General features: G+C 42.3%; 1 protein-coding gene across 1 annotated transcript in view; it reads left to right on the top strand.

Moving 5' to 3' along the window:
* Pla2r1 (phospholipase A2 receptor 1) overlaps window positions 1-16,473 on the top strand; it is a 130,245-nt gene that overhangs the window by 40,634 nt on the left and 73,138 nt on the right. The window contains exons 5-7 of the mRNA XM_032901940.1: window positions 2,896-3,009; window positions 3,557-3,697; window positions 14,439-14,633. Coding sequence (XP_032757831.1) covers window positions 2,896-3,009; window positions 3,557-3,697; window positions 14,439-14,633 — 450 coding nt within the window. The remainder of the gene's footprint in view (window positions 1-2,895; window positions 3,010-3,556; window positions 3,698-14,438; window positions 14,634-16,473) is intronic.

Here is a 16,473-nt window from a genome sequence, read left to right as displayed (position 1 = left end):
GCGTGTATGTGAGTGTGTATATGAGTGTATGTGTGTATGAGTGTATGTGTATGTGTGTATGTGTGTGTGCGTGTTATATGTGTGGCATATGTACATGATTGTGCAGATGCAGATGTCCCTGCATACACAGTTGGAGGGCAGAGCAAGATGGCGGGTGTCTTTCTGTATTCCTCTCTGCCTTATTCTCCTGAGACAGTCTTCCACTGAACCAGCATGTCACAGGTTCAGCTAGGCTAGCTGGCCAGTGAGCTCTTGGAGTCTTCCTATATTTACCCCAAAATGTTGAGATCACAGGCATTACCAGTCATGTCCAGCTTTTGATGTGGGTGCCAGGAATGTGACTTCAGGCCCACGTGTTTGCAGAATGGGCACTCTTACTGGGCCATCTTTCCCATCTACATCTCTAGTTTTAATTCTTACCGAGTAGTGTAACTTGTAGTAACAGATCAGTCTGCCTTTGGAGTAGGCAGATAAAATTACTTCGATATTTGTTTATCGCTGTGGCCGACCATTCCCACACATAGGTATGTGCCGTGTCCCGGTTATTTTATCTGCATTCATGGAATGAGACTCGCTGGGTGGTGAAAGGGGCAGACTTAGAGCTTTACAAAGCCAAAGGCATCTTCCAGAAGGACTGAGATAAACAGATGCACAGTCCCTGCTCGGTCCTCCCTCCACAGTTCTGCCCAAGTGGGGGATTCTTGTCAAAACTAATTTGAATGAATCTTATTGGAGTAAAATGACAATTTCCCAAATCATTACTAACGTGTAATGAGTCTTGTGCAAAAGCTTGCTCACCATTTATGAATTGCAGTCGTTATCTGTCTTAACTGCCATGGTTTCCCACGGGAGAATTTGTACCTATTCATCAAGCTTGAATAGCAATTTTAAAAAGTAAGATATGCTAATGGCTTTTATTTAAACATTTCAATTCTATAATTAGGCTTTCAGGATTGTTTGGGAAAATAGAAGTCTATTCATAAAGACAGAAACCGTCCTAACCAACGTATTTTTAGTGGTGAGACGAGTCTAACATCTCCTGTTAGTTACCAAAATTGTGAGGTAAAGAATTATCTAGGCTGTCATAAATGACAAGAAACACACAGAAGAATTTAGTCCTGAGTTTGTGTTCATGTGTTAAGGGTAAACTTAGTTATAGTGGTAAATAAACTAGGGGAGAGGGGTTGGCTGATCGTTTGTTTGTTGTCTGGTTGGTTGATTTTGTTTGTTTGTTTCTGTGTGCATACTTTCAAACACTCATTACAAATCAGGAGATTTTTTTAAATGTGTTTTAGCAAGCACAACTGCATGGTTTTGAGTACATAGAGTAATTCTAAGAATAACTAACATTTGAATTAGGCTGTTTACAATATCACTTCTCCATGTCCTGTCAATGAGTCTTCCAATCCACCCCAAACTTATGGGAAGGTTAACTGACTTAAGCCCACCATCAGGAAGAGATTGGATATAATGCCAAAAAAAACTTGGATTTGGAGTTCATATACAATATGTTCTACTTAGTGTTAAAGCACCTTCTGTCTTTTTTTTTTTCTTGGGAAGTGTCCGGCCTCCTGGAACTTTCACTGTTGTGTCTGTTGTATTGAAATGTCCTGTTGTTGAGGACACGCAACAGATTTATGCGTCCTTATGCGGCCTTACACTGAGGCCTTGCCCTGATAACCACATAACCTAGGGTCCAAACTGAGGAGCTTGAGAGAATGAAGGGACTTTATTAATTACTAATTATTTACTGTTTTGAAACAACAGGAAAGAAGCCCAGATACTTACTCTCTGTATATAACCTGCCTTAACTTCAGGCTAGGTCTCTGAACTTAGAAAGAGGCCAGACAGCCAGACACAGACACACACACACACACACACAGAGCGAGGGGGAACAGAGAGAGAGAGAGAGAGAGAGAGAGAGAGAGAGAGAGAGAGAGAGAGAGAGAGAACGCAGTGAGAGAGAGAAAGAGAAAGAGAGAGGTAAGGAGAAAGGGAAGAGAAGGAAAGGAAAGGAATGGGTGGATTATTTGAAGCACATGAATCAGAAGAAACTGGTGCTCTCCTATACAGAAGACATGTCAAAACAGCAGTATCTGAGAGGGCCACAAAATTAGCCATTTTCACTAAAAGTCACTGACATGGGTTTTTCCTCCTACCCCAGTTTTATTGTACAAGTAGTACACGTTCACACTGGAAAAAAAAAACCTTTTCAACTAAGGCACACTAAAAGAAAAACCATAATCTATGGTTTCTATGGGCCCATTGTTCTGTGCAACACATTAGTCACATTTATTTACAGTATCCGTTGAAGAGACAAGGTTGGATTAACTGGGGAGATGCTGCAGTGCCAGGTTTACAAGCAGGGACCATAGAACCACAAAATCCTCTTCTCACAAGTGTGGGCCCCCAGGCTGGATCCCCCCGAACCCCCCACCCCCACCCCCACTGAGGCCTCAGAACACTGGGCTTTTGCACTACGATGCTTTTCTTTAGACAGCTCTGCTCCCAGTGTGAGCACTTGCTACCGTTCACCCTTTGGGTGTGGCCATGGTCTCTGCCTCCATCTAAAACCGGAAGTGTGTGAGCTGGAGGAAATGGGAGAGCCTCCTATTCTGAACAGCACCTTCCGATAGACCAGAGCTGAGCTTTACGTATGGTGTCAGTGGGTCTTCGGGAACTGGCTGTGTGACTTCAGATGGCAGAACTCCGCTGTGTCTCACAGAAACCCCGGCATGGGCGTCGTGACACCTATTTCTATCATAGTCTGGCATTACCTATGGCTTTATGACACCGAGAAATACCAGTTCAAGAAAGCAGCGGAATATTAAGTTTGGCTTTCTTTTGGTGTTGTCTATTTGCTCTTCGGTTGAAACGCTGTGATTTTCTTTTCAGAGGAGTTGAGCCGGGTAGCTAAAGAAGTGTGGACTGGTTTGAATCAGCTGGATGAGATGGCTGGCTGGCAGTGGTCTGATGGGACACCACTCAGCTACCTGAACTGGAGCCAAGGTACCGGCCGCACCTTACTTACCTTCAACACACTGGGGTCTGCTGCAGACTTAGACATCGCAGTCCCGTAAAAATACCTTATTCTGAGAGTGGTTAATTTTTACCCCCTTGGGTCAGGTTCTCCTGGGTTACCCGAGCCAGCCTAGACTTCTCAGTCCTTCTGCCTTGACCTCTCAAGTGCTGGGATTGCAGTTGTATGCCACCACACCTAGTGGTTTATAAATATTGTTTTCTTCTTCCTGACTTCCTACAAGGCAAGCTTTGCAAAAGGCAGAAGCCAGAAAGACGATCTATTTAGCTAACTTTGCAGGGCTACTATGATGGGGAGGGGAGGCATCAAAGATAGACTGCTGTTTTCAAAATAGCAACAAATTGTAAAATATTTCCTCTAATTTGATACAACAAAAGTGGCTCTCTAGTCAGGCCTAGACTCAAACTTCAAAATCACAGGTCATCATAGTGTATGTCCTGTAGGGGGCGCTACTGAGGCAAAGAGAAGGGCTACCGTCTGTGCTCAAACTGCATTTCTGTGTGTACTGATTTCCAGAGGTCACTGCTGGGCCATTTGTTGAGTATCATTGTGGAACCCTGAAAGTTGCCTCAGCTACCTGGAGAAGCATGGACTGCGAGTCTACCTTGCCTTATATATGCAAACGGCATCTAAACCACACTGCCGAGGACATCTTGCGTAAGTGCTCCTTCAGTCATCCTTTGGTTGTTGGCATGTCCCCTCCACCCCTTAAAATTCTTCTATTCTTGCAAATAATTCATAATTAGGACTTGGAAAACTCAAGTTTATGGCTATATGAATAAAAATGTTTAAATGACCCTCGCCATCCTAAAGTATCATGACGACCACAAATGCATTCATTCGAAGCCAGAGCACAATAGCATGAACCAAATCAACATTTCTGTCCTTTCTGTTTAGAGACTGTCACCCTTCATCACTCCACATTATAAAACCTAAGTATGCTTTCTTTTATAGTTTTGAGTTTTATTTGTGGGATTTCCTCAAACTCGGAGGTAAAAGGAAATAACTTAGCTGTACTTTTTGTTATGTTGATTTTCTTTGTTTTTCTTTTTAACACAATAATTGTACATAGTTATGGAGTACAATGTGCTTTGATCCATATGTGTTGTGCAATGATCAGCGAATCCATCACTTCAAACATTATCATTTCTTTGCGGGGAGACCGTTCCAACGTCTCCCTTAAAGCTATTTCAACCGAACGATGCACTGTTTAGACTCTGGTCACGTGGTATGCAACAGAACTCCAGACCTCTCCTGCAGTATTTCATGTTTCTACCACATTTCAAATTTCATTTTAGTAATGTGTTCTCCCCCGCTAAAATAACAAACAAAATTTGGGTTATAATTAAAACAAATAATACCTCATTATAATCTAGTATAATCTAATCATTTTCACTGGTTGTTACGCATCTGTGTATATGAGTGTGTACTGACATATGTGTTGACAGTGTCCAGTGTATGTATGTTACAAGTTGTATGCATGTGGTGCATGTGCACATGTGTATGGGTGTTCATACCCATGTGAATCTACTGAGGCAGGGGACTGGAGGCATCCTGCTTTCCCGCTCTCTGCGTCTCTCCCCTGAGCCTGGGTCTCTTATTGAACCTGGAGATAGACTGGCGAGCAGAAAGCCTCAACAACCCTCTCTCTGCCGTCCTTTCCCACACTAGGATTATAGGCACATGCCTGACTTTTTACATGGGCTCTGGGGATTTGAACTTGCATACTCCGGCTTGCACAGCAATTATTCTTACCCACTGAGCCATTTCCCCAGCCCTAACTATATCCATTTCTAATGTCTGTTACCTCATTTAATGGGAATTGCTATCAAAATAACAGCAAGGCCAATTTTTAAAGAATTATTACAAGGAAAATTAGAAACAGCCAATCATAATTTGTAAACATTGCCTCTGCCACTTGGGTTCTTACTGTTTTTTCCCTCCAATGGCAGCTGACGCCGCCAATGCTGGAGAACTGGGCATAGTGGGAGAGAGGGGAAAAAATCCAGTCACGTGATTTCTCCATTATTTCAAGTGTTTGCTAGAGGCGCTTTTGGCTACTATGGAGGTTTACATTCTGTTCTGTTTCTTCCTTCTTTATTTCTCCATTTCTTCTTTTATCCTTCATTTATTTTTTTTGTCCCCCCTCCCCCCCCCCTCCCCTCCCCTCTCCCTCTCCCTCTCCCCTCCCTCCCCTCTCCCTCTCCTCTCCCTCTCCCCTGTCACCTTTATTTTTTTCTGTTTGCCTTGCTGGTCGCATCAGTGGATCTAGCTAATGAGTTGGTCCGATAATTTACTCCAGTAGGGTCACACTGTGTTTCTGAGCTGCCAGGAATCTTTTTTGCTAAATGACACATTAAAAAATAATAAAATGTTAATGTGTTCATGGGGTACAGAATTGATGAATATGTGAAAGTACCGATTGTTAATTTCAATCAGGTTAAGTATACCTGTGACCCCAAATGTTAATCTTGAGTGAAAACCTGCGTGCTTGTCTCCAGTTTCTGAATGCTCAACTCATCACTGTCCCCTCATAGTAGCCTCTCCTCACCCCTACTCAGGCTCTCACTCCCGTCACTCTCCTCCTCCATCTACAAAATGATGACAAGTTAAAATCATGACGTCACAAATCCACAAAAAACGTCATTACATTCCACATGTGAACGAGAACATGCGGTCTATGTCTCTCTGTGCCTGACTTAATTTACCTATCATAATGATCTAGGTCCACCCATGGTGTCCAAACGTCAGGGTTTTACTCCTAGGACCGGATAATATTTCATCGAATATATTATGCGTGGTGGGTGTAAATACCTCACATCTTTTTATTCATCTGTTTGCTGAGTGACACTTCGGTTGTTTACCTGTTCTTGACTGTTGTAAATAATGCTAGATCACTGCTCTAGAGGAGATGGGACCTGGGAGAATGGACCTGATAAACGAGTGGACTAAAGTCTCAAGCAAAAGCCAATGTATTGGGGGCTGGGGACTTAGCTCAGTGGTAGAGCGCTTACCTAGGAAGCGCAAGGCCCTGGGTTCGGTCCCCAGCCCCAAAAAAAAGAACAAAAAAAAAAAAAAAAAAAAAGCCAATGTATTCAAAGCATCAGACAATTTATACTCCGAGGGTTAAGAAAGGTCAACCGAGTAATTTCTCATTAGTCAAGCTGTATATAATTAATCACAGACACAAGCCACACATGGCAAAAACATGTTTTTCAGTGGAGGCATAGGAAGGATAGTTGACTGAATAATGAGCAGCCAGCAAGTGATAATGAGTAATGTGAGGTAAACTCATTCCTCTCTGCTACACCCCGGACGGGTACGGAATACTTTCCAGGAGCAATTCCATGTTTTGAAGAAATTGAGGTCACAAGACTTTTGTCTTATTTTCTTGGGACTTTCTCACAAGCATTCAAAATTCTCCTCACCGTTCTCAGACCATCTTCCGACAACGCTACGATGGGCAGAGAGGGACAGCTGTTCTTTTGAAGTACTAATTTCATTTCATACATAAACATATGTAGAAGCTTTTTAGTTTCACAATACCCATTTGCCTGACATTACTTTTAATTGCTGTGCTTTGGAAACTTCTTGTTCAAAGGAGCCTCACTCATTTCAATATCCTGAAGTACTTGCCCTTTTCTTCAAACAGTTCCATAATTTAAGGTCTTTATGTAAGTTATGAACTCATTTTTATTTATTTTTTTTGCAAATGCTGAACATGGTCTATTTTTACTTTTTCATTTATGGGTACCCCGTTTCTCCGGCACTATTTATTGAAAAGACTTCTCTTTGTCCGATCTGTGTTCTTCTAACTCTCACTGAAGATCATTTGCTGCAATGCTTGAGCTCACTTCTCAGTTCTTTATCCTGATCCACTGGTCAATGAGCCTGTCTTTACGCCAATTTCATACTCTTTCGAATACTAGAGTTTTGTAGCATGTTCCAGAGTTAAATTTTGTTCTCTTCACCTAGGGTGGTTGTCTTAGTTGGGGTTTCACGGCTGCAAAGGGACAACATGACCAAGGTAACTCTTATAAAGGAAAACATTTAATTGGGGCTGGCTTACAGTTTCAGAGGTTCAGTCCATTATTATCATGGTGGGAACCATGGCAAATGTGTTGTTGGAGGAGCAAAGAGTTCTACATCTTGGTCTGAAGGCAACCAGGAGGAAGGTCTGTCTTCCGTACTGGGTGGAACTTGAGAACCAGGAGACCTCAAAGCCTCCCTTCACAGTGACTCACTTCCTCCAATGAGGCCACGCCTACTCCAAAATAGTGTCGCTTCCCATGGGCCAAGCATATTCAGACTATCACATTTCACTCCCTGGCCCCCATAGGCTTGTTCAAACACATTTAGTCCAACTTCAAAAGTCCCCATAGTCTATCACAGTCTCAACAATGTTTTAAAGTCCAAAGTTCAAAGACCCTTCCACGATTCATGCAATCTCTTAACTCCAATCCCCTATAAAATCAAAATCAAAAGCCAATCCACATACTTCCAACATCACAGGATATACATTACCATTCCAGATGTCACAGTGAGGAAATACTGGACCAAAGCAAGACAGAAAAACCAGCTGGGCAAACTTGAAAACTGCATCTCCATGTCTGACATCAATGTGTTCTCCAGATCTCCAATTCTTTTCAACTTTGTTGACAGCAACAAACTTCTTCCTCTTGGGCTGGTTCTGCTCCCTGTTATCAGATTTCCTTGGCAAGTATCCTGCAGCTCAGAACTCACTTCTCTATCCTCTGTAGCACTCTAGACTCTGACTAACTCTACTCCACTGCTGCTGTTATTCTTGGTGGTTAGCCCATGGTACTGTCATCTCCGATCCATTGAGGTCTTCAACTGCAACTAGGCTTCATCCAAAGGCCTCTTATAGGCTTTCTTGATGGTGTCAAACCTCAGTTTCTTTGGATGACCCTTTGAGTACTGACCTGTCAGCTACAGCTGAGGCTACAACCTTCACCAATAGCTTTCTTGGTCTCTCACAGTGCCAAACCTCAGTTACTCTCCATGACCCCATCATGCCTTCAAAACCAGTTCCATCTGGGTGATTCTTACACATTACTAAGTCCGCATGCCAACATCATGTCTATATCTGGAACATATCTTCTTTGTGCTCTCAGAAAACACCAGAGGAATTCACCCGTGATGCTTGAAACTATCTCTATGATATCAGCATGCTCTTCAGATCTCCAACTCTTTTTATCTTTGTTGATGGCAACAAACTTTTTCCTCTTGGACCAGTTTCACTCCCTACTAGCAGATTTCCTTAGCAGATATCCCGCAGCTGGTCTTTTCTTAACTACCACTAATTTCCCAGCTCCGTCTAACCAGCATCAATTGTCGCAGTAACCCCTTCTACTCTTGACTCTAAAGCCAGTGCCACATGGCCGAAGTAGCCGAGTTCTGCTGTTCACTGGGGCTGAAATATGGCCCCCTTGTTCTATTATATCTTTATCAACTTTTCATTTTCAGCAGTTTCCTTCTCTGCCTAAGCTTGGCTGTCCTGGAACCTGCTCTGTAGACTGACCTTGAACTCAAAGATCTTCATGTCTCTGTCTCCTGAATGCTGGGATTAAAGGCATGTGCCACCATGCCTGGACCTAAGCCTGTCTTTACTTTTCACAAGATCTTTACAAGTTCTATATTGTAGTTCTTTTCAGATATACTCAACTTGACAACTGAGAATACCCATCAAAATCCATTCCTTGTCCATTTGACACATAATCATATCTCCTTATGTCCAAATGAAAACAATAACCAGGTAATAGTTAACTTAGCATAATATAAGCATCCCTTCTTCAACTACAAACAATAAACTTAGCTAGTAGGATCTTGTGCCAAGGTCACCACTGTCTTAATTCCATTCAATATCCTTGAATACATAATTTAGCTCCATTCCTCTTCCTGGTGCCCCTTTACTCTTTAAATCATTCACTTTGTATTTTCCTTTTTAAGCTTGTTATGCTTGATCAGTTTGTTACACTTAATCCAAAATGTTCTTCACAAGAGTGAACCCCAGTACAAAATCTATGATAGGCTTTTTTCGAGATTTCCTTGCCAATGCAATTAATCTAAATTTCTTCATTTTAGCTTCAGCAGACTCCTTCTTCATACATATCACAGGAATGATCTCTAGGCAACATACTAAAATTCTTCTCCTCTGAAAACTCTTGAGCCAAGCCCCCAAAGTTCAAATCACTCTCAGCATCACTGTCTTCCGTTTTCCTACTAGGATGGACTGTTAAACCCTGCTTAAAGTATTCCACTGCTTTCCAAAGTCCCCAAATCCACATTCCTCCAAACAAAAGCATGACCATGTCTATCACAGCAATACTAGTCCTTGGTACCAACTTCTGTCTTAGTTAGGGTTTGATGGCTGTAAAAGGACAACACGACCAATGTAACTCTCATAAAGAAAACCATTGAATTGGAGCTGGCTTACAGTTTCAGAGGTTCAGTCCATTATCATCACAGTGGGAAACATGGCATCATTCAAGCAGATATGGTGCTGGAGGAGAAAAGAATTCTACATCTTGATCTGAGGTCAGTCAGGAGGAGACTGTCTTCCAAAGGCAGCCAGCAGAAGGGTCTCTCTTCTGTACTGGGCAGAGCTTGAGCATCAGAAGACCCCAAAGCCTGCCTATACAGTGACACACTTCCTCCAACAAGGCCACATCTATTCTAACAAGGCCATACCTCCTAACAGTGCCACTTTCCATGGGCCAACCATTTTCAAACCACCACAGCAGTTTTTAAAGCAATTTATGATTCCAGACAAAAATTAAGCCTTGCCTTTTTTAGTTCTGTGGAAAAATATCATTAGTATTTTGTTAGGAACTGCACTGATATTGCAAATTACTTTGGGTACTGTGAACACTTTGACAATAATGATTTTTTTTTCAATCCATGCATAGTGAATAAATAGCCTTTCAATTTTTATAATCTCCTTACTTTTTTCACTGTTTTATAAACTTCATTACAGAGATCTTTTTCAACTCATTGGTCAAATTTATTCCTTGGAATTTTTTCTTATTCTACTTTTCAGTTGTTGTAAACAGGTTTTATTTCTCTACCAGATAATATACCATCAGCAATATAGTGGCAGTCCTGACTGTTTTTGTTATTGTTTTTGTGTTTTTCATGACAGGGTTTGCCTGTGTAATAGCTCTGGCTATCCTGGACCTCACTTTGTCCTCACTCTGTAGACCATTCTGGCCTTGAACCCACAGAGAACCTCCTACCTCTGCCTCCTGAGTGCTGGGATTAAAGGTGTGAGCCACCACGCCAGACCAAACAGTCCTTACTTTTGATGTGTTATATAGAATTCAGTTATATTTCTAATAGATTTCTGTGGGGTTGGTGGTGTCTCTGCATATATATAAGATGATGGCATCTACAAATAATGACAATTTTGAACACTCTTTTCTGTTTGAATGCTTTTCATTTTTTCTTTTGCTTGATTGCTCTGGTGAGTACTTCAGGAACTGCTGGACAAAAGTAGTGAAGGTGGGGCCCCTTGTAACAGAACTCAAGGAGAAAGCTTTCAGCTTTTCTCTGTTCGGTTTACACTATGAAGCATTTAAAAAAAAAAAAAGCAATAAAGGATTTCTGGGTTCAACCCTAAGCATCATATATACCAAAAGGCAGAAGCAGGAAGATCAGAGCTTCAAGTCATCCGTGGCAGGAGCTCCAGGCTAGCCTAGACTACATGAGACCCTATATTTAACAAGACCACCAGTCATAACATTTCATAATACTAATTTCATAATGTAGAGTAGAGGGAGGAAACAGAGAAAGGGAATAAAAACATTGCCCAAAATAGAAAAGCTTTCAAGAGCAAAATTTGATGAATATGGGAAAGGAAATAAAAGAAGAAAGCTTGAAAGTATGGGGACGTTTGGAAGAGACAATACTGAAATCACGGGGAAAAAGAGGAGCTTCAGGGCCACTGCCTTCTGGCTCCCCAGAAAATGGCCACTGCCAGTTACAAGCATGCAGGGTTGGGCAGCTGAACCCGAGGACTCTTGCTGTCCTGTCAGTTTTGTTGTTGCTGAACCTGGATTGGGCAAGTATTAATGTCTGCCCAGTTGTCTTCATAATGAGGGTTTTCCATCTCTGTAATACCAGTGGCCTCTGCTGGCCGCACTTACCTTTGCATTCTATGACTTGGGTAAATGTTCTCACCCTCCTCAGAGTCCTGGTGATATCCCCTGGGGTGGCTAATCTGATAGTTGTCCCCCAGAGGCAATGGAGAATGTGGGACACTACCACAGTATTAGGATGAGTACAGGCAGAAAACCCATCTTCATACTCAAGATGTTTTAAGTAATGGCTTAGTTCCTTTTCTATCCTGTGACAAAATACCATGAACAAGGCAACTTATACAATAATGCATTGAATTAGGTTTGCAGTCACTGGGTTAGAGCCTCTGATGGCAATGCAAAGATATGGTGGCAGGAGCAGCTGAGAGTTCTAGATCCACAAGTAGGAAGCAGAAAGGGCATACTAAGAATAATAGGAGGCTTTTGAAACTTCAGAGCCTACCCCCAATGACATACCTCCTCCAACAAAGCCACACCTCCTAGTTCTTCCCAAACAGTTCCACCAAGTGGGGACCAAGCATAAATTCTACAGGGGTCATTCTCATTCAAACCACCACAGTGTTAGTGAGCCTGCTGAAGGGACGGTGTGGTGGGTATCACACACACAGACCTTCTGGACTTCAGAATTCTCAGCCTCTACCCTGATGACTCACAGATGGTGGCTTCAGAACTCAGAGCTGTCAAACTGCAGCTTTCACAAAGGTAGCCTTTAGTCTTACCATCTTACCCAGAAGTGCCAATGTCTTCTTTTCCATCTCTGGTTTTATCTGAACTCCCCCACCCCCTTAGTCTGGCTAAGGGTTTGTCTATTGCGTTCGGAGAATTGTACCTTATTTCAGTGGTCTTTTGTAATTCGTAATCTCCATGTCATTCATTCCTACTCTGGTCTTTATTACTCTTTCCCTCTGCTAATTTGGAGTTTGGTTTGTTCCTGTTTTGCTGACTGACCCCTTGAGGTGCAGCAAGGGAATGGGTGTGATGCTGAGTTTCTCAGCCGTTTAGTAGAGGATCACTATACACTTCCCCATTACTGCTGGGCTTGCCTGAGCCCATGCATTTCACATGTTGTATCTCTACTGGCACCTGTTTCAAAAGAATTTTTAAAATTTCTTCTTTGATTCATTGCCTGTTCAAAAGCAAATCGTTTAATTTCCCTGAGTAAGTATAGCTTCCTCTTTCTCATTTTTTGAATTCTGATTTTATTGCATTGTGTTGAAAAAAAATAGTTGATGTGATTTCAGTTTTTATTGTCAATTTGTGGAGGCTTGTCTTGTGGCCAGGCACATTATCTGTCACAGAGAATAACTAAATTGTAAATTAGGCAGCTGTTGGAATGTAGATGTCCATAGGGCCCTTTGGCCAGGGGTGCAATTTGACTTTGTGGTTTCGTGGTTAGCTTGCAGTGTGGACAGTCTGTATATCAGTAAATATGAGGTACGGACTCCCAACTACTAATGTGCTGAAGTCTCTCTCTTCCCTTAAGTCTGCCAGTGTTTGCCTTGTGTATATTTTAGAGCCTAATGAGCTTTTCTATCAGGCAGCTGTTTTAGTTCCCGTGGACGCTTTCCCAGACTGATTACTAGCTAGTCCACTTCTAGAACCTTCTTTTGACTACCAGATGCAGGCATGGTTTCCTGAAACTTTCCAATACTTACTTACTGTTATGCAGCTATCAAAGGACTGGTTATCTTACTTCTCCTGATCTAGTTTTGTTTGTGCCAGTCTTTCTAGAAATGCTAATCTGGATGCCTGATCACTCTGAGCCATCAGTCACCAGATAATGCTCAAGTCCAATTTGCTAAGAACTTGGTTTTGGTACACTGTCACTCTTATTAGGCGGCAATCCAAGTCAGCTTTTACCCAAGGTAGTTAGTATGTTGTTCAAAAAGAACTGAGAGAGTATCTAGAGAGAGACGTCTGTCCCCACGAGCCTTTCCCTGGAGCCTGGTACACCCAGAGGCATCACTCATTGCCAGACACTGAAGGATTCTGCCCAGTTCTGAACAGAGCCATCAAGAATCCACCTAAATCATAGCGATGCCACCAGGCTGTGCTCCAATAGGAAGCTCTGTGCTTGCTTTCCCTGTGTGCTCTAGCAGAGGGCGTCCTGATCTCTGCCTTGGCCTCCTGAAGTTAAAGGCCAATATTGCTACAGCCAGCTTCCTGGCCAAATGCAAGACTCAGCCCACAGTTAATAGCTTTGTGGTAGGAATTGCTCTGCGTGGCACTGGGTTTCACCATGGGAGCCCTGGTGCTGGGTCTCAAATCTAAGACCACACTTTCAGGTCTTCCTCCCCTAAGTAACAGGAGTCTGTGCTGTGGGACTTGGAGGTGGGGAAGGGATAAAAGACTTGACCAGACCCCTCCCCTTCCTGCTTTTTTCACCGCCTTTCCATTTGGTTATTCTAATGAGGGCCTCTGGAGCATCCTGTCTGCTATTCTTAGCTCTTCTGAAGAAGGTCTGGTGGAAATCAAGGGGAAAGTTTTGTTTCTTTATTGCTGGAGAGTGGGAATTGAACCACAGCCTGTATGTTAGACCAGCCCTCAACCAGCCCCCAAACAGCACGTCACTCAGCCTCTCAGGGTTCCACCTGGCAGGCTGTGACACTGCTCCCATCTCAGAAACTCCTCATTTAACTTTTTTCTTACATTGAGAGAGAAGTATAGAAGAGAGAAGTATGTTTTTGTTGTTGTTCATTTGTTTCGCTTAGTTTGATAACCATTAATAATATCTACATGTTCTCACATCCTCTGGGGATGATTCAATTGATGACAGTGTCCAAAAAGTAGTTTTGAAAGAAACTCAAAAAGTAATGAAATCATACCTAATCAAACCATAGATACCTGGGACACCTGATCCAGAGCTCGCATCCAACCAGCGTGGCATCAGATTCCACAGTGACCTGTAGAATCCTTGGAATACCATTTAAATTATGTTTCATAACAGCCCTTTTATAATCTAAAAACATTTTAAAGTAGGCAGACAGGTTTCATTCTCTTTCTCTCCCTTCCTCCCCCCTCCCTCCCCCCTCTTTATTTTTGTATGTATGTATTTACATATGTATGTATCCTGTGTTTGCCCAGTACACCTATGTAGCCCAAAAAAGTGTTCCAGATCCTCTGGAACTGGAGTTACAGGTGTTTGTAAGCCACTGTGTGGGTGCTCAGATTCGATTTTGTGTTTCACTTACGAAAAGTCGTCACGATGCTGGCTATGTAAAGGGTATTGAGTAACATTGGAAGTAATTGTGCAAATGCTGTCCTTTGTGTTGGTTATAAAGAAAAGGACTCCTGGAAATACCATACCACTCACTGTGACCCTGGCTGGACTCCCTTCAATCGTAAATGCTACAAACTTAAGAAAGAGAAAAGGACTTGGCAGGAGGCTCTGCACTCTTGCCAGTCTGATGACAGCGTGTTGATGGATGTCACTTCCCTAGCTGAGGTGGAGTTGCTTGTAAACCTCCTTGGGGATGGTGAGTACCAAAGACCTTTGCCTCAAGACCTGTGAAATAGTATAAGTAGCTACTTTTTAACTAGAGTTGAAAAGAAGTTAAGTAAACCATTTTAAAGTGATAATTTATGGTATATATACTAATATATATGGAATGCATATAGTCGAAGTTTCTAAAAAATTATCCAGAAACACAGTTCTCTGGGGTTTTATGAGTCACATATCCAGAAGCTATGTGCTATATTTACATTTGTCAATAGGATTAGATTTTTTTTTTTGTGGCCCAACCACAATTGATGCTCACACAACCCAACCCATACGCCTAAGCCTCAGGAGATTTTAAGGAAGAAGAAACAGAAAGATTCAGAGAACCACGATGCCCGCTTAGATGTGGCATCTTCCGGATATGATAGGAAAGTGGCACCCACAAAACCTTAACAATGTAGCTGACTGAACAAGATCTGTGTAATGACAATGCCAGGTGACATGCCAACGTAGATAGGGCAAACCTCACAAGATCCTACCCCTACATCAAGAACTATAACCAATTAATGGCTACAGAGAGAGGAAGGATCAGTTTTCTTCAGAGATGAGAGGTTATTCCCAGATGGTCAGCCCTAGACCCATGTGCATACAAGCAACACTAAATGGGCTCAGTATATGTACATGTATATATATACATGTAACAAAATACTTAAGAGATCATGGATTTGAGAGGGAGTACAGTGGGACACAGAATGGATGGAGAGAAGGGGGTAGAAATGATGTAAACACAGCACTCACATTATTTGTATTAAATTCTCAAAATAAAAAAAGAATAAGAAGAATCTTGAGGGATAGAAGTCATAAAGCCATTCCTTAGAACATCTATCCAAACCCTAAACCCATAAATCAGCTTATGACTGCTGGATAGCCACAGTGTGCTGTGCTCTCCTAAAGGTAGTTTCTTAGGTAAATAATTTAACTTCATGTGGTTTGGTAGTTTTCTGGCTGTGTGTCATTCTCAAGGTTCCAGGCTCCTTTCCCCTTCCATTCTTCAGAGCAAGCCAGCCCCGGCCCCATGTCATACATTAAACATCGAGTGTCCTAAAAAAATCCTTGAAATTGTGGCTTCATTTTCCAGTGTTTTAAAAATAAAAAACAAAACCGAAAATATCCCTAGGCTTTAGCTGGTGACCTTTGCAATGTTAGGTTTTAGTCTGCAAACACAAATACTTCTAGGTCATTCCCCCTAATCCTTTGCATTTGGGATTAAGAGAATCCTGCAGTGTCCCCTGTATCAACAGGGACACTTGATGCCTTGCTGCTACCTAATGCTTCTCACTGCATCCATGGGGCTGTGGGGCTTAGCTTGTATTTCTGGTGACCCCACTGTTCTGTGTAGGCCTTTGGGGAGATTCTGAAGGAGAGAGAGAAAGAGAGAGAGAGAGAGAGAGAGAGAGAGAGAGAGAGAGAGAGAGAGAGAGAGAGAGAGAGAGAGAGAGGAAAGAAAAACACAAAAGCTACACCACAGCTCAAAGAGTTTTAGTGGTAGTGATGATTTTAATGTTCCCCTTCCAAAAATCCAATTAACCTCTTAATTTTCCTTTTCTCTAGGCAAAAGCAAAACTAGATCTTTCAGGTCACTTTGCCCATAGTGAAGAAGCCCACATTCTGGAGTCCCAGAACTCTGACTTGCTCTGGCCAGTGCTTGCTTTTGGTTTAGCTCACATCCCATCTCCCTTAGAAGACCTATATTAAGCAAACCTGGATATTAGGGAAGGGGAGAGGTCTGCACAGGTATTTCATAGTGAGATTCGTCACATAAAGAAATAAAAACAATCACATGTGAATGGGTGTAGCTAGCTAATAACCTGCACGTG

This window comes from Rattus rattus, chromosome 5 (genome assembly GCF_011064425.1).
Source record: "Rattus rattus isolate New Zealand chromosome 5, Rrattus_CSIRO_v1, whole genome shotgun sequence".
NCBI classification, from domain to species: domain Eukaryota; kingdom Metazoa; phylum Chordata; class Mammalia; order Rodentia; family Muridae; genus Rattus; species Rattus rattus.
Note: the sequence above shows the minus strand (reverse complement) of the source record. Positions and strands in the feature narration are given on the sequence as shown.